Genomic DNA, 27,139 nt, shown 5'->3' on the forward strand with positions numbered 1-27,139 from the left:
CGGTCGGCCCGGCGGGAAGGTGGAGTCAGCAGGTCACACATTCTCCTGATCTGATCATTTTTGCTTTTTACCGCTGGTTGTTTAATGAGACCTCGCCTCCATGTGGTCAGCGCTGCAGGAAAACAAAGCCTTACAGTTTGAAACGGGGAGGTTTCTGGATAAAGCTGCGCTCAACACAAAAAGACATTTAAGAACATAAATCTGGAGCTTAGTAGTTTTAAGAGACACACAGACGTATGTGAATGTGTGCATCAGTCTGCATTTACATATTCAATGTTAGGTTGTTTATTAATTTTGTTCTATATTTCATAAATATTTGTTACAAGGGCTGATGTAACGGATGAATTTCTCCATTGTGAGATTAATAAAGTCCTATCTTCTCCAGTTAAGACCACTAGGTGCTGGATCTGTGGCAGGAGACTGAGGTTTGCTTTGTTTCTGCTCATTCTGAGGCCTCTACATTTCAACCGGTTCAGCTCTTCTTCGCTGCGTTCCTCGATTGAAGGATGTTGAAACAAAACTCATTTTGGAAGATGTTGTCATCTTCCAAAATGAATGCTGTTGCCAATCTAGTCTGTTGTCTGCTTGTCTCTGGGCAAATGTGACATAATCTGCAAAAAGCCCCATTAAAAGCTGGATAAAAGTGAGTTTTGTCCAGCTTTTAATGTCTGTTTAAAAAATGAAAATAAAGAAATAAAAGCTTGTGTGGAAAGCCCGGTAACTCTATTCAGCCACCTGTTTACTGCGACCATTTCCCAGTTATTAATCCATTATTCTCATTTTGCCATATTGTATATCCTGTATACCAGAACTAGCTGATTCCTGTACATACCACCATACATTATACTCATTTATTCCAGCATCCTCTGCACACTGTGGACATTTATGTCTGTCTGTGTTCCTGTACACTTCCACCCTACATGAACATAATATTTCCTCCTGCATAATTTGCTCTCTGCTCGTTGCACCATTGCATGATTGTCTCAATCTGTCCACTCGTTTATAATGTGTTCCTAAGTATTTCTAGAATACAGCCTGTCTTTGACTTTATTATTGCATTATTGTATCAGTCAGCAAATCCTTGTATATATATCACATACCTGGCAAATAAAGCTGGTTCTGGTTCTGATACCAGCTGGCCTTGAGATTTTTGCAGGAAAGTGACGTGATCAAGTCTTTAGAAATAATAGCTGTCCTTGAGCAACATTTTAACAAAGAGTTCTGAGTGAAATGCTCCTCACAAAGCGCTTGAGTGACTGAACATCGATCGGCGCAACTTCTTCACTTGAAGGACAGAAGCGACATGCTGAAGACGCAGCAGAGTGCTCCAGCAGTCTTTCAAGGGTTTGTGGATTTATACAAGAGCTCTGATAGTAGGAAGGGAGACGGTGTGGGTTACCCTGGAAACATCTCATCCCAGATACTCCAGTTTGCTGCAAATTCCCACCGTCAGCTCCAAAAGCCTTTACTCGTGGCTGGTTGAGCAGAGTGCTTGAACTTCATGCTTGGCATGATGCTGATGCAACTTCTTGATGCTCTGTGACTCCAGCAGTGAGCCAAAGCTCCTCTTCAGCGCTCTTCAGCGCTCTCGTCACAGTTGCTGCTTTATCTTGCAGCACAAACAGTCGGAGCCAAAGCACCTCGGTGGTTATTTCTCAGGCTGCTGAAGGATGTCTGGTTTAAACAGCAGCTTCAGTGGATCTTAGTGACATGAAACTCCCTCCCAGCTAAATAACATCCACTCCCTGGACCTTCACAGTGGCCACGCAGGTCTCTATAGACATAGTTATAAAATGTCATCTGCAAAGAATTCAGTTCTTGGAAATTAGGCTAAGCTTCTCACAGACACATACTTTTTATTTTTGTCTTTTATGATCTCAAAACTGCCATAAAAGCCAAACTGAGGCTCAGCAGGGACACCACAGAGGAACAGATGATTGTCCGCTACTGTGAGAAGCTTCTCGTTCTGTAGGATTCATGGACATTCTTAGAAGTCCAGCTTATTCAAGGTCAAGTGGAACGTTTCATTGACAGGTGGTGGACCATCTGGCTGTTGGCAAACGTCCACATCCTGAGGTAGTCCCAACAGAAACAGGTCCAGACTCACATGTTCACCTACATCCTGTGGATCATAAAGTCAAAGAAGTCTCCTAGGGACGAGTGTGTGCATGGTTGTCCTTTGTGTCTCCATGTTGTCCTGATTGGACTGGAGACCGGTCCAGGATGTCCCCCCCCCCTCCCATCCATTTACTGCTGCAAGTGGCAGAACCCGGCCATAAATGAACCTGGATCATTTCTGCAAACTAACACGACTTAAGGAGAAACTGACAAACATTTGATTTCAAAATGTTATACTGTCCCTTTGTTATTATCGTTTAGTTATTTATATTGTTTAAGTGAAAATGTTTACTGTAGTGGTCTGGCTTTGTTATCAGGATGTTCCAATAGTAAAACATAGACTTGTAAAAATAACTGTCAGAGTTTTTTCTCCAATGGTCTAAACTGCAGGTTCTTCAGTACGTCATGATGTTCCTGTAGCAGGAAAGCCTGTGTGAGCTTTCTCCCTGGGCTAACAAGTTCTCTATAAAAGCTGTAAAATAGGGAAAGTATGAATAAAATCAGAGTTTGAGAGACTACAGGATCCAGATTTGATTTGTCTGGTAAAGACAACGTGCTGACGGTTAACGAGACTCTGACCACTTCATGTCCAGCATGAACTAAGACGTGAACTTTCAGTCACACAATATGACCATCATAATGTTAAAGAGACATTTTTAGCAATTTAGGAATTTTAGAAACGTTTCTTCTTCTTTTTAGAAACTATTTTTTTTATAATTATCTAGGCCTGATAATATTAAACAGAAAGTTTCACAGATTTTACACAGATCAGGTTTGAGGTACTGAATGATGTTTGTGTCTGAAAGTAGATGATTATTAGTTTGCAATTTGCTACAGAAAACCTGTGATAGAAAAACACTGAAAGGTGTTTTTATTGATGGAAACATGATGGTGGCAGTTTGGTGGTTCGGGTTGTTATCAAAAAGCAAAAATACTGAGAGAAAATCTCATTTTTTCCACTAAAAAAGGGCAACAATGCAGCAAAACAGAGGCAGAACCGGTTCCAGAGTCTGTGGGGAAGGGACAAACTAAAATGATTTATTGTGCTACAAATATAAAACTAATATGTCTGTAATAAGCAGCAGAAATACAAATTATAGGCAGCTGTATTTATAACTGGTTTTGGGAGGATTTTCTTTAGTAAAACAGCAGAAAATCTGTGATCTATGAGTAAACCCAGAACTATTAATCAAGCAATTAAACATTCACTGCATTGGAATGATAATTCTTAAGAAATAGTGCAACAATATTCTGCACTGAAAAGTTTCTGCTATCTGGAACCAAGTGAAAAGTTTAAACCTGCTCTGTGAAAAGAAAGGAGAACAAAGCTTTAAAAAGAGTCCGGCTCAGTGAAGAAGACCTGGCACAAAGAAAAGGGAGAGAAACTGTCACTCAGCTCAGCTAATTAGGCTGCAGCTCTCTGAAATCCTTTCAGTTTTTATAAACATTAAAGCACAGGAAGACATGACAGAGACAGATCTCTCTGCTCGGTAACAAAACAGTGTGAATGTGAAGAAAGGAAAAGGTAGAGATTTGGGGACAAATGTGACCTGTGTGAGCCACCATCACTGAAATGGATCCACATGGTGTGGATCAGCGGATCTCTACACAGACCAGTCATTTCCAGAAGTTCAGACAGCAACATAAAGGTGTTTTGATGTAATTGGTAGTTTTCTACGAGCTGAGGAGGAATTAAACACATTTCAACCTATTTTTCCTTCATCCTGGTTACTTAACCAGATGATTGTAATTTAAACGTTAGTCTTCGTCTCTGCTGTGGAGCTGGAAATGGTCCACAGGTTTTTAACTTTCTGAACCTGAACACTGCAGATAGCAGCAATGTTGTTTCTTCCCATTCACAAATCGATACCTTTGCTAACAATGTGACTTCCTCATTGCGTTCTGCATTAGACAATGTAGCTCCCTTGAAAAAGAAGGTGATTATTCACAGGAAGCTGGCTCCCTGGTTTAATTCAGAGCTGCGTTCCTTGAAGCACAAAGTTAGGAAATTGGAGAGAAAATGGCGCTCTACACACCAAGAGGAATCCTACCTGTCTGGAGGGACAGTCTATTGTTGTATAACAAGAACCTTCGCAGAGCTAGAGCAGCATATTTTTCATCATTACTTTAGGAGAACAAAAATAATCCCAGATTTCTCTTCAGTACAGTTGCCAAACTTACCGAGAGCCACAGCTCTGTTGATCCATCCATTCCCTTAGCTCTTAGCAGTAATGATTTTTATGGGATTCTTCATAAATAAAATTGATTACATTAAAAATAAAATAATTACCATCCCAAACATGATTAGCTCGTCCTCAGTAAGTGAGGCAGCATTGGAGGAATCTTTAGAACCTGCGCAGTGTTTGAACTGTTTAAAAGCAGTAGAGCTTTCTGAGCTATCTAAAATTTTAGCTTCTACCTGTATGTTAGACCCGATCCCAACCAAGTTGTTTAAGGAGGTATTCCCTCTGATCAGTGGTCCTATTTTAGACATGATTAATCTATCCTTGGTAAATGGATATGTACCACAGGTTTTTAAAGTAGCTGTTATTAAACCTTTACTTAAGAAACCATCTCTTGATCAAGATGAGTTAGTAAATTACAGATTAGATTTATATCTTAGATATAGATTAGATTATATCTAATCTTCTTTTCTTATCTAAAATTCTTGAGAAAGTAGTTGCTAATCAACTATGTGAACATTTACAAAGTAATGACCTACTTGAGGAGTTTCAGTCAGGCTTCAGAGCTCATCATAGCACTGAAACAGCTCTGGTGAAGGTCACTAATGATATTCTCATGGCCTCAGATAATGGACTTGTGTCTATACTTGTCCTGTTAGATCTCAGTGCTGCATTTGATACAGTTGATCACAATATTCTCCTACAAAGACTTGAGCATACTGTAGGGATTAAGGGGAAAGCATTAGGCTGGTTTGAATCTTATCTGTCAGACAGATTCCAGTTTGTTCATGTTAATAATAAATCTTCCTCAAACTCTAGGGTCACTTGTGGAGTACCACAGGGTTCAGTCCTTGGACCAATTCTATTTACTATATATATGCTTCCGATTGGCAAAATTATCAGACAGCATGGGATTAATTTCCACTGTTATGCTGATGACACTCAGCTATATTTATCCATAAATCCTGATGAATCCAATCAGTTACTTCGACTGAAGTCATGTCTTGATGACATCAAAAGCTGGATGACTTTAAATTTCCTGCATTTAAATTCTGACAAGACAGAAGTTGTAATCTTTGGGCCAGAGTCCTCAAAAAATAAACTTCTTAATCAATCACTTAATCTGGATGGCATTAACTTGGCCTCTGGTAATAAAGTAAAAAATCTTGGTGTTGTTTTCGACCAAGACATGTCATTTAAATCCCATATTAAACAGGTTTCCAGAGTTTCCTTTTTTCACCTCAGGAATATCGCCAACATTAGAAACATTCTGTCCAGGAGTGGCGCTGACACTGAAATTATATTAAATCAGCTGCAGCTGCCAACAACTTCATCTTCTAGATGATCCAGCTGGTTCTGTTTCTCTCCTAGACGGAACTGTTGGCTAAGCTTTACTGCAACTAACTTTCTTTCTTTCTTTCTTCCTCTAGACCTGAATCACAGTTTATCTGCTTGACCGTGTTTCTCTCCTAGACACAGTCACCTATGGAACAACTCCCTCTAACATAGAAAGTACTCCTGGGTCAATGTGAGCTTCTGAGCTTTCTGTGTCTCTGCTCTGTCTTCTCTAACATAGAAAGTACTTCTGGGTCAATGTGAGCTTCTGAGCTTTCTGTGTCTCTGCTCTGTCTTCTCTAACATAGAAAGTACTCCTGGGTCAATGTGAGCTTCTGTGCTTTCTGTGTCTCTGCTCTGTCTTCTCTACCATAGAAAGTACTCCTGGGTCAATGTGAGCTTCTGAGCTTTCTGTGTCTCTGCTCTGTCTTCTCTACCATAGAAAGTACTCCTGGGTCAATGTGAGCTTCTGAGCTTTCTGTGTCTCTGCTCTGTCTTCTCTACCATAGAAAGTACTCCTGGGTCAATGTGAGCTTCTGAGCTTTCTGTGTCTCTGCTCTGTCTTCTCTAACATAGAAAGTACTCCTGGGTCAATGTGAGCTTCTGTGCTTTCTGTGTCTCTGCTCTGTCTTCTCTAAGCCCCAGTGGGTGGAGGCAGATGAGCGTTCACACTGAGCCTGGTTCTGGTTCTGCTGGAGGTTCTCCTCCCTGTTAAAGGGGAGTTTTCCTCTCCACTGTCGCTTCATGCATGCTCAGTATGAGGGATTGCTGCAAAGCCATCAACAATGCAGACGACTGTCCACTGTGGCTCTACGCTCTTTCAGGAGGAGTGAATGCTGCTTGGAGAGACTTGATGCAACCTGCTGGGTTTCCTTAGAGAGGAAACTTTCTCACCAACCTGGAGGATCTGATGGAGTCTGACTTTGGAGAGAGCCTTGATGATGATGTGATGTTAATTTGGTGCTATAGAAATAAACTATATTCTAACTAGTACATTTTTCATTTAAAATGAATGCATTCAAACTGGTTCACATACTCACTGTGAATTCGGCTCTGGACAGAACTATGAACATAAATAAACTGAACTTAAAACTAGTTCGCTTGTTAACTGTGAGCAGGAACAAAACTGCTTCATCAGGCTGGAAAATCCTCAGATCGTCTCCAACGGCTTCTGGATTGTGTGAAGAAGTTTGATCCCATCATGGAATCTTTCAGGTTTTCTGCTCCAGGTTCCATCAGCAGGAAGATCTCGTCTCCTGGTCTCCATCTTGTCACAGAAGTTCAGTCTGTCCTCTGCCCTCACACCCCCCTGCTGCCATGCCTGAACAAGTTCTGCACTGGTGGCATCAGGATTCTGTTAAGCCCCCTGATGAGGAAACATCCCTGGTTCCTGGTGGACACCCTCGGTAGACGAGTAAAATTATTATTATTGGTCTTAAAGCGGACTTGTTAGGTTTAACTTCTCAAATATCTAAATTCTCTGAAAATAATTTAAAAACTGAAGCTGCAAAATCTTGTTGACTCTGCCAGCTTTGATATTGTGAAATGTATCAGGCAGGCACTTCCTATCACAGCTCTGTATAAGGATGTTAACAGGGGATTTCAGTTTTTCAATACACCTAAAATCATTTTGTAATATTATCTATGTACCATAATTACTGCCATGTAATTACATGGCAGTAAAAATCTGCATTCAGGCTAAAAAAAATAAATATAAGGATAATAACATGTAATGTACTACATGCATAATTACAAAGGTAAAAACTGGGTGACTGCTAGACATTAAAATATAATATTTGATAGTAATTTATAATAATTAACCAGAGCTAATGCAGAAAGTGCTGAAATAATTTTATTTCATCATTAGAGAGGAAAATTAGTCCTTTCTATGAAACACCACCAGAACAGATTATTATAGGAAATAACTCATCGCTGAGAGTTCACTGATGCATCAGCATCAAATCAACATTTTTACCATCAAACTAATTTCCATAGTTACTATTTTGTGGAAAGGGTTCATCAGATTTAGGTAATTACATATTATGAAATAATTACATACATATTGCTACACTATTACTGCATCTTTATCCCTTATTCCAGAGCTGTGACAGGAGGTACAATCCAACCTCCTCGTTAGATATAAAACAACTTAAAAGGTAAAGAAGGAACGTTCAAAACTGGATAAAAACCATCTATTGGTGCATAATCTGCCTTTACAGTCTTTTCCCAAGATTTGTTTTACAGACGTTTATAGAAAAATAGCAATGACAACACAAACATATCCGGGGCTAAGTTACAGCAGCCAGCGTGTTTTTAAGTGTTCATATAATGTCCAGGGAAGCTCTGACTGCACATAAAGCGAGGGTCCATGGAGGCCACTTTGGCAGCAATGAAAGAGTGAATGCAGTGGAGGACTGCTGTTAGATTGGCAAACTCCAGCTCCTGAGAGAGAAGACAAGAAGAAGCCGCATCGGTTAATAAACGGTGTTTAAAAACTTTGATTTCTTTCCTCTGCCAAACCTGACAATTGATACAAAAGCAGCATTTTAGCATTTCCTGCTACAGGTACGTCTCAATAAACTTTAATATTGCATAAAAGTGCTTTTGTTTGCTATTTATTTAATATTCATCACACAGAGTAAAATATTTCAGGCTTTTATTTCTTGTAATTTTGATGATTATGGCTACAGATTATTATGAGTCCAATCAAAAAAGGACTCTTTAAAGTCTAACTCTTGGACTGAAAAAAAATCCTGAAAACCAATAAAAAACCAGTAATGTGAATCTGAATGACGTGTATGTATAAATTGGTTGTTTCTTATATGAAGCTGTAATTTATGTACATGCCTCCGTGTCTTTTTTTTTTTTTTTTTTTTTTTTGAAATGAAATGAAATTTATTCGAACATGATACAAATATAAAAATAAAATAGTGCACAGTAACAAGAAGTGCATAAGAAAGAAGAGAAATGCCTCCGTTTCTGATTTTGTCTTGTTTTCTGTATCTGTGCTGTATAAGTTTTGCCCTGTTAATGTTATTTTCTTTTTTGTTTTTGTATAAACGTTCAAAAATGCCTAATAAACATAATTCATAAAAAAAAAAAAATCCTGAAAACCGTTGAATAACTTCCAGAACAAGGTAAACTTTGAATGTTCATGTATCAAAAGTTTTCAAATTAAGTTTAAATATGAAATATTGCAAATTTTTTACACCAATTATGGTATTCCGCGTTTGAGTGCTGCCTCCGTTTACGATCGGCCATTTCTGACGTGTGACGTCAGTTCAAGAACACCGAGAATGTGCGAAGCGAACTTGCATAGAAACACACATTGTTTACATTGTACAACTGGTACGGCGAACAAGGATATATGGATGTTTTCCAGTATATTCTTTCACACACCAAATCTGCTGATCCACGTCTACTTTGAGCAAGTGCTTTTTTTTAAAAATCGCCAAACTAAGTCCACAATAAAATGCCTTCTAGGTGCGTAGTTGGTGGCTGTAGTGCAGACCGCGGTGAAGTTGGTTTGACATTGGACATTCAAGCTCCGCGGAGTCAGCGGGATCTAGCTCACGGTTGATCCGGTTGAAGGACTCTGATTTCGGCCAGCGTCTCTCAGCTGATTAGATTTTTGTTTCTCAAGAGTGCTCCGCTGACTCCGCGGAGCTTGAATGTCCAATGTCAAACCAACTTCACCGCGGTCTAGTGCAGGCCAGAACGTAGCGCTATATACTTGGCCGGTGGATCAATAGGTCCGAAAGAAATGCGATAAATTCGTAAAAGAAACGCGAAAGGACTGGATTGCCGGCAGTGACAAAATGTTTTATGCAATTCACACTTCACGAACGAGGATTTTGAAGGGTACTTACAATGGAGCATGGGCTCTATGTGTTGGGCAGCGTTAGATATAGTATCCTCAGGTTCACCTTGTTCAAACTCCGTTTCTTCGTATATATATTCGATATCGGAGTCGCCGATGCTTGAGGTGGAGTTTGTAGATGTATCAGACATTTTTTTCATTAATTTTTTGTACGTAGAGTAAGAGTTAAATAATTAAATTTAATAAATCGGTAGCAAAAGTCGTAGTGTTAGCAGCAGGATGCACGGTACTAGTTCTGTTTGTGACGTCACATTCTGCAGCAGCCCGATTGAGGAATGTTCGGCTCTTTCATTTATACAGCAAGTTTTATCTAAATTACTTCCAAACGCCGCACATAATTCACATATAATATACATTTCTTTACTCTGGTGACTTATTTGAATGCATCTGCATTAAAATACATTCAGCCCAAGAGTTAGACTTTAAGCATAAATGTAAGGCTTCTGTAAAGTGAGTCCATTTCTATGCTTGCAGGACTTGGTTGGGCTCCTCTTGCATGAATTCCTGCATCAGTGCTGCGTGGCCTAGTGACCATCAGCCTGTGGTTCTGCTGAGGTTCTGGAAGCCCAGATGCTTTGATAGCTGCTTTCATCATCTACCCTGGTGTCTCTCATCTTCCTCTGAACAACAGCCCAGAGATTGTTTCTGGGGTTCTGGTCCGGCTCAGAGTCTGGAACAGGACCGCCGTGGTCGTTGGACCAGCTTTAGGTACCTGTGGCAGTGTGGGCCGGTACCAAGTCCTGCTGACAATAAAACCTGCTGGTCTGCAGAGGGAAGCATGAAGCGCTCCAGAATGTCCTGGTGGACGGATGCATTGTCTGTGGACTCCAGAAAACCCAGCGGACCAGAACCAGCAGATGACATGGAGCCCCAAACCATCACTGACTGAGGAAACTTCTCTGTGGAGCAACGAGGGTTCTGTGCATCGCTTCCTCCAGATTTCTAAAATAAATGAATAATTTACGTTCATCTGAAAAGAGTGCAGTTCCTTTCTTGCTGAGACCAGGGAAGACGCTCTGATCACATCTGGTCTGGATGCTCCTGCATAACTTCCCCGTGTGAAAGAAGCTTTCATGCTTACAGATTTATTGTGTTTCTTATCCAAGGACACAGAGAGGAGTGGTCAGATAGGAGGTGGATGGTACCAGAGGCTGCACTCCTCTGAAGATTACTCCCACTTCCTATACTAACCCAGAACGTATAAAAGTGTTCTTCTCCTCTCAGGAAACATTCAAACGCTTCTCGCCTTTGAATTAAAACTTGCAGAGACAAAGATGCGTCTTTCTCTTAATTAAATGAGTAGTGTGGGTATTTATTTAATAATTATTAATTCACCACAGAGTCTTGCATCCATCTGTGTGCAGCGACTCAAAGAGGCACCGACTGCAGCCTCAGTTCACTCCTGAGAAGCTCCACCAAATTCTTCAATGGATTTAGTTTGACAATAATCTCAAAGCTGCAGTTCAGGTGATGTCTTCATCTGTCCAGGTGCCTCCTGACTCAGAGTGAGAGACACTCAGGAAACCACCACAGGTGTTTGGAGTTGATCAGCTGATTAAGGTGGGACGCCATCAGTTTCCATTTATTACTTTTTTTATTACTGATTTCTAATTTTTTGAAACACTAAATTTTGGGTTTTCATTCTCTGAAGTCAGAATGAACCAAATGACAAGAAACAAAGAAACAAAGACCTGGAATATATTGCTTTATGGGCAATGAGTCTGTATTATACATGTGCTTCACAAAATATTGCACTTTTACTCAATATTAAATTTTTTCAGATGTGTGATCTTCCAGTTCTAGAAGTACCATCAAAGGTTCCTCATTAATGGCCTGTTTACTCTCATGAACCGACATCAAAGCAGGAATTAGTCTAAATTAAACAGAATAAAATCCTCTGTAATGCAGACAGAGGAAATAAAACATATTCTTACCTTCATTTCTATCTGATTGCTCTCAGCATTCTTAAAAAGCAGCTTTACTCTGGTCTTCCCGTCATCCGAGGAGCCTTTCAGCTGAGAGAACTTGTATCTCCACAGAACAGCCTGGAAACCATGAGCAGGCTTTTAAAACAAAGCAGTCAGATCTCAGTAACGAGCAAATTTCACCACAGAGAAAACAAGATGAGATCTGAGGAGAATCTGAGGAGAATCAGGAGAACCGCTGTGTGGAACGTGTGTGGAACGTGCACCAATAGAAGAACCTGGAAAAGAAGGACTGGAACCGTAATAATTACCTTTGAAGCGACGTCTGAGCAGGTGAACCCTGATCCAAAGTCTATGGTGAAGCTCAGAACGTTCCCCTGACTGCTGCACATGTAGCTCTTAGACTGGGAAGGAGAGAAATGATCTCCGTTAGCAGGTTCCTCTGACAGACATGCTGCAGAAAAAGCTCTGAGCTCGTCTGTCTGAAGCCCGTTTCAGGTCCAATCAGGCCCAGGTTCTGCCTGCTGCAGCCCAGCTACAGGTCAGCTCCAGGCAGAGAGAGGAAAATGTTCTATCAGACGATGAAAGGGTCCGATCATTTAACCCAGCGTTAGCCTAGCAGAGCGGCTTTTCCTGCAGGGGGGGTTCTTCCTCTGCAAAGTGACAAACATCTGATCTGAGTTCTGCTCGGGAATCTGTGCCCGTTGAAGTCTGTGCTGATGCATCATGACACGCAAAGGATTGTGGGATTCCTTTTAGCGCCGGTAAGGGACGTCTAGGGGTTCCTAGGCTAAACTAGCCGTGAGAGGAAGCATCCAGGTTCCTTTTCCTGCCTCCTTCCTCACTGACTGCTCTGATCATGGCGGCCGATGACGCTCTCTGCTTTGGCTGAAAGAAACAAACGGGGGGGGGGGGGGGGGGGGGTTGACCTGCTGTGAAGGTTCTGGTTCTGATCCAGTTGATGAATAAATGTGGGTTCTAACTCTTGGTACCAGTTTCCCCTCTTTAGGTAGGAAGCAGAATTCAGCCGTAAAGCTACAACAAACAGACAAATAAAGCCTTGAAAATGTTAATTTTAATATGTTTAGATAATATTTTTACATTTATTCTGGATTTAGAAATCTTCTCCGTCTCACCAGCAGTTGTAGCAGAATTAGTCGTTTGTTCGTTTTGCATGATTAATTCCTCTAGAGAGAAAGTATTACTGGCCTGATTAATGAAAAATATAATTCTTGATTCTGCTAATAATTAACTTTTGATGATTCTTTATATAAATATTTAGTCCAAGTTTAATAATCTTTGTTGATTCTGAATTAATTTTAATCCTGAAAATCATAGAAAACCCTTCGTGCTTCTTTTAATCCTTCAGATCGATTTGTCAGCTTTATTATAATCGTACCAGTTTAAATCACTGCAGAGGTCTAAAAATGAGAACCAAGTAAATATATGAAAACTGTAGCGAACCCAAAAAGTCTCGTCTGCAGAATTATATTTGGAAGCAGAACCATAAAATGACCTTGTGTTCTGGTCAGGAGGATAAAGAGACGCTGGACGCTCTGCTGCTCTCTCTGCTAATCCTGAAAACAACACGCGTCTGGACAAATAATCCTGCTTCCCTTCATCCCACAACTTTTTCATTTCCCAGAAATGCCTTAAAATTGATTCTTCCTATTCTTTGTTTCACATCAGGTGAAGATCTGCAGAGTTTGCTCCTCTCTGTCAGGCATCTCTGGAGGATTTCCCTGCATGTAAATAACTGTTCTCAGTCTAATTATTAGCTTACATAAGAGCAGAAATTACTTAAGACATCAAAAAGTTCTTTTTCAACCAAAGGGTTCAGAGGAACCCAGGCAGGTCAGACCAGAGCTAAATAATTAAAGATCCTTCCTGGAGAACGTGTTGCTCCAGTTGCAGTGGATAAATTAAAGAAGCCGTTAGAGTGAAAGCTGCAACCACAGCAGTCTGAAGGCGATCCTGCAACAACAAACAAATTGGTTCTCTTACTCGATGCTGCAAGAACAAGGTTCTCTCTAACAAGAACATTTAATACTTCACAAGAACTCACAGGAGGTCTTCAGGTCTCTGTAGCTGCAGCAGAACCCAAAACACAAGGAAAAGGTTCTGACTGAGTATGTCTGAAGAAGAGGAACTCCAGAGCTGCAAGAACACGATGACAGCACTTTGTTCTTGTCGACCTGGGAGAGGGAACACGATTCTTTGTTCTTGCAGAACCTTGACTCTCCCAGCAGAACCGGCAGCTGCTGGTTCTGCTGGACTGAGGTTGTTGGACACAGACGCTGAAACTATGCAGGGCGCTCACTCTGTCATTCTGGTGGCTTTGTTGTTCATTTAATTACTCTTTACTTTATTTCAGACGGTAGATCGAGTGCAGAACAGGTGAGGTTCTGAGACGGTTCTGAGATGGTTCTGGTTCTGCGTGGGTCAGACCGTCAGAAAAACGGGTCACGGCTGATTTCAGCCTGGAATGAGGCGGTCAGAGAAGAGCAGCCGAGTGACGTAGAAGAGTTGAAGTGATGAAGCCTGAAGAAGCTGAAGAGCAGAGGCCATCACAGCAGATGGCCAAGATGGCGGCGACCAAACCGTAACCATGGAGACGCTGCAGGGAAGTCCGCCAAAACCAGATAATCAGGTTCCTACAGCATCAGGCTGGCCCCCAAACACCAGCAGAGTGTCAATAGGAGGAGGACCAGAGGAGGACCAGCAGGACATGAAGGTCCACGACATAAAAACGATGCAGAATGGTGGGTCAGATGGAGACGACCTTCTGCCAAGAAGCACCAAGTAAGAGTCGCTATAAAAATAAACCAGCATGACATTAAGAACCATTAATAACAGCATCTAAAAAACTCTTTCTTACCAAACGCTGTCATTACTGATAATAGTGGAAACCAGACAAAGAAGTGAAACGTACAGGAGAAGAAAGTGGAAGTGAATGTCACACAGCACTGCCGATATTTCAGAAATACTCCAACACTTCTGTCAATTAAAAAGCTCAAACTGATCTTAAAGTGTCACCTTAACGAGCCACGTCTCTGTCGGGGGGGGGGGGGGGGGGGGTGAGCTAACGAGCTTCCTCAGACCAGCAAACTTTCTCCCTTCCAGCATGAAATCGCGTTAAAATCAAACATAATAGGAAGCAGCGCAGAGACAGGAGATACGAAGAGCTTCTGACCAGCAGCTAACACATCTGGAGCTGCTCCCCCCCCCCCCCCACATGGGTCTGAGCTGTTTTCATTTTGCCCTCAGTGGAGACATTTTAAATCTATAAGTCAATAAATAGTTCACACATGTCTCTGTGGGCTCTGCAGAGATGTTAGCTGTCCTTTCTCTGAGCCTGGACCTGACCAGGTCCTGGGTGCAGGTAGGTCAGCCTGAGGAGCCTCTCTGCAGACCTGATGGTTGCAGTTTGGACCGGTTCTGTTCTGTGGACGAGCCGAACCGCTCAGTGAGGGAGGAAGACAGGACCGACTGAGTGATGGAGCTGAAGAAGACGACCTGTGGACAGTTGGACAGCTTGAGTCGCTGCAGCAATCCCTCACACTGAGCATGCATGTCCAACATTCTGGTGTTCTGGGCCTGTTCTGGTCCAGATATTTAAGTTCCAGGTCTCCTCCAGCTTCACCCAGCTCCTGCAGTCGTAGGAATTAAAGCTGAATGCAGTCCTGAGCTACATGTGCAGAATTTTACACCAGCTGTAAAAGCAGTTTTACTCTCACTTCAGCTGATATCTGCAGCGCTACGCTGAAGGTCTCCATTTGCTGCAGAGTAAATCTTTGTATTCTGGCTCATGCATCTTTGTAAAGACAACAAAAGAATCTTGTTCTCCATTTCCATATAAAACATTTGTTTTAGCGCTCGTCTCTCCGTGTCTTTCTAAAGCTTCCTTCCAGCCACTTCACGCCTCCTGAGGCTCTTCTTGCATCACGACTTCATTCTGTGACGGTCCGTCCTCTCGGCTGGAAGACACAGAGTTTCTCTATGAGGATTCTTCTGCGTGCGCACACACTGTGGGGGCCTGGTGATTTTAATTATGGAGTGCAGTGTGCAGCGAATGTGGCATGGGACTGTACAGAAAGTGTTTTCTGCTTCCAGACCTCGACCCCCCCGGCCTTAGCTGAGTAGGATTTCATGTGTGACGGGCAGGAAAAATAAATATAAAACCAGCAGCAAGCCGTCTGCTAAGTTCCTCCTGTCACCAGAAATAAGACGCTGTTGTGAGATGCTGAGCTGTGACTGCACTTCACTAATTGGAAGGGATTTTTCTCGGGGAATTAGCAACATGGATTTTTGCCCCTTTAAGAAAATCTTCTTAGCAGATTTAGACAGAAGTGGATGAGACCAGGAGCCACAGCTGAAATCTAGTCTCCCTGTGATGGAGGGCGCCGCCTCTCGTCCGGTGACTGCTGAGCGAAACGGCTTCAGTTTCACAGCAGATCCACCATCGATATCTCCTCCCTGGAGCCATGTTTCACACCCATACCAGAGTTCAGGGACCAGATATAAAAAGCATTTCAAATGCTTGCATCATACAAACATTGGATCCAACTAGTAATAACTGAGAATACAGAATAAAGATATGACTACTGTCTCATTAAATATAGAAATACAAACGCAGTTAGACAAAGACAGAACCATCCTTCATCAGACCAGAACAAGTGAAGAGGAATAAGAGGCAGAGGTCGCCAGGCGTGGAGCTGCATGACACTAGAAAACCTTCTGACTGCACTAATAATGCTAAATACTGCCATGGTGGAATAAACGCTGTGAGCCTCTGCTGTCCAAATATTGCATTAGCGTGAAAACTACAAGTCCATAACACGTGGAATATGCTAACGATGACCAATCAGACCCTGAATATGATCACTGCTCTCACTGATACTGAGATAATATATTTTCATTAGATTGTGCAGCCTCAGCCGGCCCACAGCCAAACACCCTGACATCAGCAGCAGACGCCTGGAAACCAGAACCAGAACCGGGCCTGAGACTCGTTTACTGTGTGGACACAATCACCATGTCATATCCACCTGCTCTGTGCTTAATGTTTACCTCTAGACTCCCATGATCACCTGTAGGTCAGGTAAAAGCCAACGTAGCTTCTGATCAGGTCATTGCTCAGGTTAAAGCTGAGGAACCAGAACTCAGAGCAGCTTCATACACTGCAAAATTGGATCTAAAAATAAGTAAAATGTTCTTAAAGTTAGTGTATTTGTCCTTGATTTGAGCAGGTAAAAAAGATGATTTGCCAATGGAATGAGATTTTTGCACTTAAAATAGGAACAACTCATCTCCATCATCTTATTTTAAATACAGTTTGTCTAATTATCTTACTTTAGGGGTTAAAATACTCATTCCATTGGCAGATAATCTTATTTACCAGCTCAAATCAAGGACAAATACACTAACTTTAAGAACATTTTACTTATTTTTAGATCAGTTTTTGCAGTGTAAAACTTCTCTAATTTAGCTCAGAAAGCTAAGACCTGTCAAATGTCCTCGTCTTTCACTCTGACAAGCTTACCAGGGTATTTAGAAACCAGCCTTATAGATTACACATCCGTACCAACACTGGCTCTCAGGTGCTTTATTCACATTCATTTTCTACTACAACAGGAGAATAAAATCCTGACATTATGGCTTTTAGTTTCAGTGCCACCCTAAGTTTTTAAAAGCCCCCCCCTACGAAAGGTTTCTGGAGGCGCCGTTGAACTGAACATCCCCAAATTACTGGACTTAAATTAGAAGCTGGTTTTTTCTGAGTGATATTAAGCTTCTCCATTAAAAGAGGGATTTATTAATCTGCATGTTGTGAAGAAATGTGTCCAGTGCTGCAGCTGAACATGTGTAGCTGTCATGAGTGACCCCTGCTGTGAGCTAAAAGAGTCCATCAGCTCCATGTTGGACACAGCGGCCCCCTCATCCAGGGACAGCATCAGAGCAAAATGCAAACTAGAACATTAGTGGAGTTGCAGCCAATCAGCACCGTCTGTGTAACACTCTGATCAGTCAGTTTGAAGGTCAGCCTATGCTGGACTCTGCAGAGGGCTTCTGGGTAGCCGCAGGAGGCCGCTTTAATTGGCCGGAAGGCAAACTGAAATACTTCATCAGTCTCAGGAGCTTCCCAGAGGACCACGTCCCACATTTGCATCATTAAAGAGCAAAAAATGCTGCATCATGTTTCATCTTAACAGGATGAAAAGAAAGCTTTGTCTGAGAGGAAATTAAAGACAACCATATGCTTTACTTTAAGCTGAGTTTCATTCTAAATTGGATTTTCTTGGTACTGTAAGCAGAAAATAAGAGCCTGTGACTTCTCCAGGAGCCTTTTAATGTGTTTCAGGAGGCCCTGCTGTGCCTGAGTGAAAACACGCAGGAAGAACTTCCTCTTGCTGAGTTTGTCCATTTTAAATTGATGGCAAACAGAGCAGAAAGAAGAGCAGCCAGAGAGATTTATCCTCTCATTCAGAGCTCCCTGTTACAATTTACTACCCATTCAGAGGAGCAGATGCCATAATTTATTACATTTCAAAGCAATTATTGATCATTTTACCATTTATTGGACATCCTTATTGCATGTAATGTTCAGAGAAAGGATGCTATGTTTTAGGTGCTTTCATAGGGAATTTGCAGCTCCTGCTTCTAATCATAAGAAAAATCAACAGTTCTTAAAAGCTGCTTCTTTGAGTCGTAGTGTTTGCTGTTAACTTTATGCAACAACACATAAAGACATAAATAAATCAAGGTCACTAAAACTTTTAGCAGGACTCCTTCAGCCTGGGAGCTCCTCTAACCCAGCAGGTTCCTGTCATCGCTGACATATTTGCTCAATTATCAGACCCAGCTCAGCAAACATCCACCATGCTGCACAAACTGCTCAGACAGCGTGGGGAGAACAGGGATCCATCTTCAGCCTCCTAACTCTTAAAAAGAGAGACTAAACAGGACACGGTCCACAGCAGCGCCATCCTTCACTCACACCCAGACCGTGTTTCTGGTTTCTGAGCAACGCAGAGTTATATGCAGAGACCACGCAGCGAGCAGAGAGAACCCGGCGGTTCTGTCGGTCATTAGCAGACATTAGCTGGATGGTTCGGTCACAAAGTTCTCTCCTGCAGGTAAGATACTGACTGCTGGACAAAGCCTCACAGTTCAGTCATAACTCCTATCACCTATTAGAGGTATTTTTCTAACAGTAGATTATTCTAAAAGACATTCTGTACCTTCCTCTGTCGAATGGCTACCTCACCGTGGCGAGGGACAAGAGGGAGCTCTGTTATCCAGGAGGAGCTCAGGGCAGAGCCGCTGCTTCTCTGCATGGAAAGGAGCCAGCTGAGGTGGTCTGCACGCCTGATCAGACCCCAGGGAAGAGCCAGAGCTCCCTGCAGGGACTACGTTTCCCATCAGGCCTCTGGGTCCCCCGGAAAGAGCCGCAGTGGAGAGGGAGGTGTGGGTTTCTCCCACTGAGCTATATAATACACTGGAGTGCTAATCACCGTCTTTTTGAACGAGTCGCTGTGAAGCCACCAGCCGCCATATTGGTACTCCCTATTTCCCCTCAGTAACTAGGGAATATGTGCGCTACAGCATCGAATAACGAGGATTTTCTCATGTTCAGGGGGGCTTAAGACTTTTAAAATGTCAAATGCCATATACTTTTATGTTATGTTCTAAAACTATCAAGTACTGAAAAAGTCATGTGCTGAAATATTTTGCATTTTATTCATTTAAATATATATATATAACATTTATACATTTATAAATAACAATATACAAAAACATATTTACATATATCTATACATATATATATACATATACACATACTTATATATGCACATATATATATATTTAATATGAATAACATGTAAAGATTTTCAGCACCTAATTTCCTAGTAGTTGATAGTGTTAGTACATCCACTGACTGTAGAATTACCTGTGAAACGTTTTCACTCAGCCAGAAAACTGCTTGTTGTTGCAACCAAATCCTATGGGATTCTGTGAGAGTAGGGAGTAGCAAGATGGCGGCCAGTGACTTCATTTTTTTTGCATAAATCAGCACTCTTCAGTGTATAATAGAGCTCAGTGGTTTCTCGTCTGGACCTGTGGCCCCTGGACCGGCTCTGGTAAGTGGAACGATGGATGGATTCATTCCTCCAAGCAAACAAGCAGGACCCAGAAAGTGGCAGCGCTGCCTTCAGTGATGCTGCTGGCTGGGAGTAAAATGCTGTTCAGCTGCCATGTAATTATTTCTGGTTGCCATGCTGACCCAGAAAGGAATGCATGTGATTAAAACATTTTCAGACAGGTGCTCTGCTTTGTAATATTTATAAAGGTCTCCTCCTAAGTGTCCTGGGCAGCAGAGCCCTGCAGCTTTGCAGCGTTCTCAGCCTTTATCTCTGCGTGGCGTGTCAGAGGCCTGAGAGGTCGGGAACGGGGAGAATTAGAAAAGGCACCGCCGGCCATTTTGTGAGGAGTCTGACCTGACAGGTGGCATTCTCTCCTAATTCCTGAATACAATGTGTGATCATGGCTGGCAGGAGCTTTTAAAGCTGGCTGAGAAGCGGCGATACGGCACATCCGGATGATTAAAGCCGTGTGTGCCGCTTCACAGGACCGAGGCAGCAGCGATCACATTTTATCAACAGAAACAGAACAGAGAAAAAGAACAAACCGCTGAAGGAAACACGCCCTTCAGTCACATTCATGATTTTTCTTTTATTCCAAAGAATTTCAGATTTTAATAAGAGGAAATTAAAGATAAAACCTTCAAAATAACGTTCTGTGCACTGCAAAAAGAGAACTAAAAATAACTAAAATTGTCTTGAAATGAGTTCAGGCCTTGGCAGAGAGAAGTTCTGGAGGACTTTACCTCACAGGAGCCTACAGTAGAAAATAAAGTTCATTCAATCCTTGTGTTTAAAGCAGATGTTGTGTTTGTGATTATTTGGCGCTAAAATCCACACTGACTGATAACTTTGACTAAACTATTTAGTTTAATGCTCCAAAGAGCAGCAGTAAGTTGCCGTTAGTCAGATTCAGCGTTGTTAGGTTGAAGGTTAAAACTGATCTGGATCTCTCTGATTTGTTGCTATATTTAATAAGCAGCCAGTTTACATTGATGTGTTGGTTAAACACGCTCCATCAATTATTAACCGCTGGTGATTCAACAACAACCAAATAGGATTTCTCGTAGTTTCCTGCTCACATGGAGCTGCTGAAAGTCAGACAGTAAAGTCAGACTCTGATCTAAACTCCTCAACATGTTGATGGACGTCAGCTTCACCACCAGGTGCTCCTCAGCCAGCTTTACCTTTCAGACACGTTGCTTCACAAGCAATTTAATGCTTTATTGATGTGAGGACTAATTCTCGCACGCATTTTTAAAACAAACACTGCAAAAAAGAAACTAAAAGTAAGTAAAATGTTCTTAAAATTAGTATATTTTTCCTTGATTTGAGCATGTAAATAAGACTATTTGCCAGTGGGATGAGTATTTTGACCCCTAAAATAAGATAATTAGATACCCTGCACTTGAAATAAGATGATGGAGATGAATTGTTCTTATTTTAAGTGCATAAATCTTATTCCATTGGCAAATAGTCTTACATACCTGCTCAAATCAAGGAAAAATACACTAATTTCAAGAAATTTTTACCTACTTTTAGTTTCCGTTTTGCAGTGAAGTTTATGGAAACCTAAGCTATGGGAAACCGCTGCACTTTCTAAATGCAATTAAAGTCGTCTTAGAAAAACCACAGAATCAATTAGGGGTCCACATGTATGCAAATCAGCCGTCGCTGCTGAAGCATTAAATTGGTAGAAAGTGTCTGAATTAAAGTAATCTGAAATAACTCTCAACCTAATGTAGTTAACCAGAACTCTACTGTGTTGATTAGGAGGGAAGTCCTGCTGCTGAGAAGAGGGAAATACACCTTTAATTAAATCTATATAAAGGTACGGTAAAAAAAGAAAGCCCTCCCTCTGAATTCTGGGGTTTTACATATGATACAACTGATCTGATCATCATTTAGAAGCCGAATATGAAGCCTTGCTGAGGTCATCAGGGTCTGATTTCCAGCAGCAGACAGCATCAGAGGCTCCACAAACTGAATCCAGGAAGACGGCATGAATGGAGGATGCAGTGAGTTCACGAAGGAATGATCTATATTAGCTGTGAAAAATGCTTCCCCCATGATACCTTTAGAAACCAAACAAACACAACCCAGCCCTCTGTCCTGCCTCAGATTCTGGGCTTTCACTCTATTTTCCAGCATTAAGCTCCATAAATAAATCACCTAAACAATCATGGAACGTTAGAAAGCATGTTTCAGACAAACAGCAGCGATAAAACGGAGGAGCTGATAAACGAGGAGCTCTGTGTTTGTGCTGAGAGCATCTATCAGCAGCCATCTGTGTTTGATGATCCCATCTGTCTTCAGCATCTTCATCCCAGCAGGAGTAAAGATGCTGAATAGTCCTGAAGAGTGCCGCCGTGTGAAGCCAGAGGAAATCCTCCGGCCGGCGCTGCAGATTCCCCGAGCCAAACGGACTGAAGCGTGCCACGTCATACGAGGGGAAACTCACCCGCACTCGCTGCACCTCCAGGTAGACGGCTCTCTGGAAGGACTTCTCCCAGAGGGCCAGGTCGGTGGCCAGCTCCACCCGGAAGGTGTGGCTCTGGCCGTGGCCCACCAGGATGCTGAAGCAGAGCGACTCGCTGCTGTCCTGCTGCTCAGGAGAGTGCTCCAGGCCCAGGTAGAGCCTGGCCTGCAGCCAGCAGTCCTCCGTCATCCACAGCTGCAACACAAACAGCATTTCATCCTGAGCCGGGAACACCTCTGCCTCCCTCTTCTTCTAATCACAGCAGGAAATCTGGGTTTAGCTTCTGTCACAGTGCAGATCCTCATTTATGAATCAAACCGAGCTCAGTGCAGCCCGGCTCAGTCTGGGCGGAAACAGAACTGATGGGACTTAACAACACTGATGGGACTTAACAACACTGATGTGACTTAACAACACTGATGGGACTTAACAACACTGACGGGCACAGCACCATCTCCCACGTACCTTATGAACTTTGAAAAGAACCTCATAGAGGTGATACGTCGTTTCCGCTTGTCCCCAGTCGGTGGCGCCGATCTGACAACATCAGAAAGAGTTTGATGAGAAGGTTGTGCATCAAAAAGCTTCCCTGCACTCGTTAGAAGCTCACTTTCACCCCAAAACAAAATGCAAATGAAAGCTGGGAGCTTCAGTGGGGGTGCCGTCTGGATCTGAGCGGCTTCATCCTGCAGCTCCCTGCATGCGCTGAATGTCACAAAGGCTGTGAGGACAGGATGTACCCGGACACACTGAGATCTAACGCACATCATCAACCACCTAAAACAGGTTTTAATGGCATTAATGACTAAATCTGACAGCAGGAAACACTACTGGCCTGATTTAACATAAGATAAGATAAGATAAGTTAGACTTTATAGATCTCACAGTGCAGAAATTCACATGTCACATGAATTTGTCACAGATATTTGATCCAATATCTGACAATGACGTCCTTCTAGGATCAGACATCAGACCTAAGACCACCATCCATCCACGGATGCAGAGGCTTGGTCCTCAGCTGATGAGGCCGTGTTCTGGACTTGCTCTGCCTGAATGAACAGCTTCCTCTGAGGCTTTTAGGCTCACAGGTTCTGTCCAGGTTGAGCCTTAAAGACGGCTTGGTTTGCCGCTTCCTTCACCTCAAACCAGCCGTTTAACATGCTGACGTCAGCAGAAGGCTGGGATGACGTCCTCCCAGCTTCCACTTCTCAAACACTCAAACACCGCGTCAGCCACGTCTCTTCTTTACGTGCTGCGCATCACCTTTAGGGCTGAAGACGAGAACATACGAGGAAACCCAGGAGCACTTTCTGCTCCTCCTGTTCCAGAAGCCAGGACCTCCGCCTGTTTACTGGCTGCCGTTCAGTTAGTTGTCCTTATTCTATCTCAGGGCTGCTCAAACTGTTCATGTCAGATTTTTATTACTGTATAGGAAATCACATAACAGAATAATACTCCTTTATTTCAGCATTATCTGCACTCATCTCTGTGGACGTGTGTGTCTGTGCAACTGTACATCACTTCTGCCTCTTATATAGTAATAATAATAACAATAATAATAATAATAATAATAATAATAATAATAATTACTCCTGCATTACACCTTTGCAGTATTGTCTCAATCTGTCTGCTTGTTTCTAACGTGTTCAGATGTGTTTTCTACCCCGCAGCCTATGTTTGATTTTTATCACTGCATTACTGCGTTATTGTATAATTTTATTATTATATTATTGTATTACTGTATTACTGTATTGTTGTATTATTGTATTACTGTATTACTGCGTTATTGTATAATTTTATTACTGCTTTATTGTATTACTGCATTACTGTATTACTGTATTGTTGTATTATTGTATTATTGTATTATTTTATTATTGTATTACTGTATTACTGTATTATTTTATTATTGTATTATTGTATTACTGTATTATTGTATTACTGTATTATGGTATTAATGTATCACTGTATTACTGTATTACTGTATTATTGTATTACTGTATCATTGTATTATTGTAGCACATCGGGAGCGTTGCCCAGAGTCAAATTCCTCGTATGTGCACACACACCTGGCAGATAACACTGATGTAAATTAAATACGTCCTACTGTGTGTTTTTATTTTATGTTATAAATAAATGTGGCATTGGGGCCTTTTTTGCTTGAGCGCCTTTGCCATAAATTACTCTATGCGTGCCTGTCTCCCACATGTGAAAAGCTTGCTCAACAGCAGGAGCAGTGAAGCAGAGACTTTAGGAGATGCATTAACCTCTAAGGCTTCATTGTTGCAGGAAACCCAGAGGACCCGCCGGGCTTTCAGGACCTGCCAGCTGCACAGCACCTCCAGAATCTTTACTCATTAGCATGAACAATAAACACACAAACAATGTCAATACTGCTGTAACTCCAGACTTTTGTCACAAACAGCACCGACTTAATCCGCTGTTTTCAGTACTTCAGCAGGAACTGCAGCTCTGACTTGACGCCAGTGGACAGAAAAGCTTTTTAACATCCTGCTGGGTCAGGATGTGGTCAGAAGATCAAGGAGGACACAAAGTTCAGCTGAAACAGTGATGGCTGTGCTTCAGATGACCAAGCAACCCTCAGAGGAACCATGGTCTCCATCCATGATGATGTCTGCAGCGCTGAGGCTGCCAGCTCCAGCTCATCTGCTGGGATCCAGCTAGCAGAACCATCCATGGAACCAACTGAGGACCTACCCCAGCAGCCAGCCTGTAATACTGAAGGAAGGCTGCGGGGAACTGGAGCAGCACCAGGATGGTGGACCGGCCGTGTAACGCACCACAGAGAAGGTCATCTGGTGACGTTTGAGGCACGCCGACCACGCCGACCTCCACCAGAGGAACGCTCAGCATGCAGTTCTGCTTGTGTAAAAGCCGATGAAGGGGGCTGCAGGGAGCCTGGAGGATGCAGACTACAGAGCTTTCCCCAGAAAACAGCGAATCGTGTCCCACAGAAGCTCAGCTGCAGCTGAAAAGTCCAAATCAGGCTTAGAAACGAGAATCACTTCAACAAACAGCTGTGATGACAGGAAGGCGTTCGTGTTTTGCAGCGTCAGGATCCGACAATTAGTGTCTTGGAGTAAGAAGCTGGAAACCTGGTTGGAGATGAAAACAGCTGCTGCATCACGGTTTCACCTGCAAAACCTCGTTTAGCTAAACGAGAGGAAGCAGACAGAAGAGCATCATCTCTGCAGGGACTAACCACTAATGCTGCCGCTCACTGACCAATGACGTTAAGACGGGAGGCTGCAGCTTCATTAGGGCACACTGGGCACTGGAAGCACTATGGCCTGCAGCAACAAGGTCCTGGGTTCAAAACCCGGCCTCAGTCTTTGTGGACGGTCTCTCTGGGTACTCCAGCTTCCTCCCAGACGCCAAAAGTCTCTCTTAGGTATCGGTTCAGGCGTGGTTGCTTGTCATGTGTGTCCAAGTGTTACCTGCTTCTCGCCCAGTGACTGCTGGACACCACAACCCCCGTAACCAGTAACCAGAGGAGGCCCCTGAGACACAAAAGGTGAAGGAGTCTCTGCAAATTTCTGACCAATCTGTATAATATGATTGAATTTGACTTTGCAAAGTGCCTTGAGATGACATGTTTCATGATTTGGTGCTATATAAATAAAATTGAATTGAAGTCACCCCAGAATAACACAGAGTCTCTTCCCAAAGCTCTGCTGAGTCTATCCTCACAACAGCCTCGTCTCAGATTGGTGGAGGCGGGTTGGAGGGCATTCCTTGAAATGTTTGCTACTTCTAATAACTCTCAGAGACTTAGAGACTCTAAGTCTAAGTAATAACTAAGAACTTTTCCCCAGGCCAACAATCTGACGAGCAGTCATCCAGATCAATGCCCTGCTTATTTTCACCAATCCAATCACGTCTTCCTCTGTTGTTCAAGACGAATAAATCCATACTACAGAGAAAACTATTTATATTTGCCTCCTTGTACATTTTCCTTAAATGTCCTCGCAGAGAGGAAGTGGAACTGAAGTCAGACTCCTCTTTGTATGAAGCAACTTGGTGATTAAACCGATTCTGACTCCAAAGCCAGTCTAGGAACGAGTTCTGCTAATTAGTCACTGGCCAGATGGCCTCTGCAACAGTTCCTTCATTTTAAAGCTTCTTTCTCTGAACAAACGGACGGATGGAGCATTGGTGGCCAACACACAGCCTCACATAAACAGCCAACAGTGTCTGTAGTAATCCAGTCTCTGTTTATCTGTCAGGGTTCACAGGAAGGAGGGCCGTTCAAAGCAGCATATTTAAGACAGGACAGCTCTGAAATGTTCTGCCTCTTCATCTCCTGCTGACCTGAACGTTCATGCATCATTGATATCACGACCAGCACAGTTGTTATGTTCAGGTCAGGAAGCTCATCGATTATTTTTTAGCAGAGTGTAAATAAAACACAGCGCCTGCCAGAGCAAATGTTAACATCATGTCCCGCCATCTGAACAACGCCGAGGTACCATCAGAGGCCGACCATCAACGCGATGAAGAGAACATGAAAGAACCTGACGTCCCACCTGTGCCCTCACATCCTGCTTTAAGCTTCAACTCTGAACAGAGACACAGGGAAACAACCGAGGTGTAATTCTCTCCCTAAACATTTGCTTCTCGTGATGAACAGTGGTGCTTCCATTAATCAGATACTGTCTTAGAACATGGAGAAGAGTCATGCAGGCTCAGGATTCTCCGCAGTAAATACAGTTACACTGCAGGCAACGGGTCTACTCAACATTTATCTCCTAGCATACCTAACTAAACTAGCTCTCTTCCTCAGCGTCATGGTCCTGGAACTTTAGATGCACCCTGCTCCAAAACACCTGAACTGAATGTTCAGGTTCTGGAGAATTACTTCTCCAGAACCTGAACACAAAAGGCCCACAGCATTACACACCCACCACCGTACAAAACAGTGAGCAAGAGGTGCTTTTCCAAATATTTATCTTTTATTTCTTAGCAGACACGTCTCGTGCTTGTTGGTTCTTGTCTGAACTCCTGGTTTATGCTAACTAGGAAGGTTCTCCATTGTGCCTTTGAAAAGAACGTGCAACCTG

The 27,139-nt window shown here is 42.6% G+C and overlaps 1 protein-coding gene across 4 annotated transcripts in view; it reads right to left on the bottom strand.

Moving 5' to 3' along the window:
- Nucleotides 1–7,470: 7,470 nt before the first annotated feature.
- Nucleotides 7,471–27,139, bottom strand: part of sntg2 (syntrophin, gamma 2) — a 75,589-nt gene continuing 55,920 nt past the window's right edge. For all 4 annotated transcript variants that reach the window (XM_036150867.1, XM_021308364.2, XM_021308363.2 and 1 more), the window contains 5 exons: nucleotides 22,527–22,598; nucleotides 22,044–22,256; nucleotides 11,753–11,845; nucleotides 11,451–11,561; nucleotides 7,471–8,078 (listed from right to left, as the gene is read on the bottom strand). In XM_036150867.1, the coding sequence (XP_036006760.1) occupies nucleotides 7,950–8,078; nucleotides 11,451–11,561; nucleotides 11,753–11,845; nucleotides 22,044–22,256; nucleotides 22,527–22,598 (618 nt within the window). In that variant the 3' untranslated portion in view covers nucleotides 7,471–7,949. The remainder of the gene's footprint in view (nucleotides 8,079–11,450; nucleotides 11,562–11,752; nucleotides 11,846–22,043; nucleotides 22,257–22,526; nucleotides 22,599–27,139) is intronic.

The sequence above is a fragment of the Fundulus heteroclitus genome, chromosome 19 (assembly GCF_011125445.2).
Source record: "Fundulus heteroclitus isolate FHET01 chromosome 19, MU-UCD_Fhet_4.1, whole genome shotgun sequence".
Taxonomy (NCBI): Eukaryota; Metazoa; Chordata; class Actinopteri; order Cyprinodontiformes; family Fundulidae; genus Fundulus; species Fundulus heteroclitus.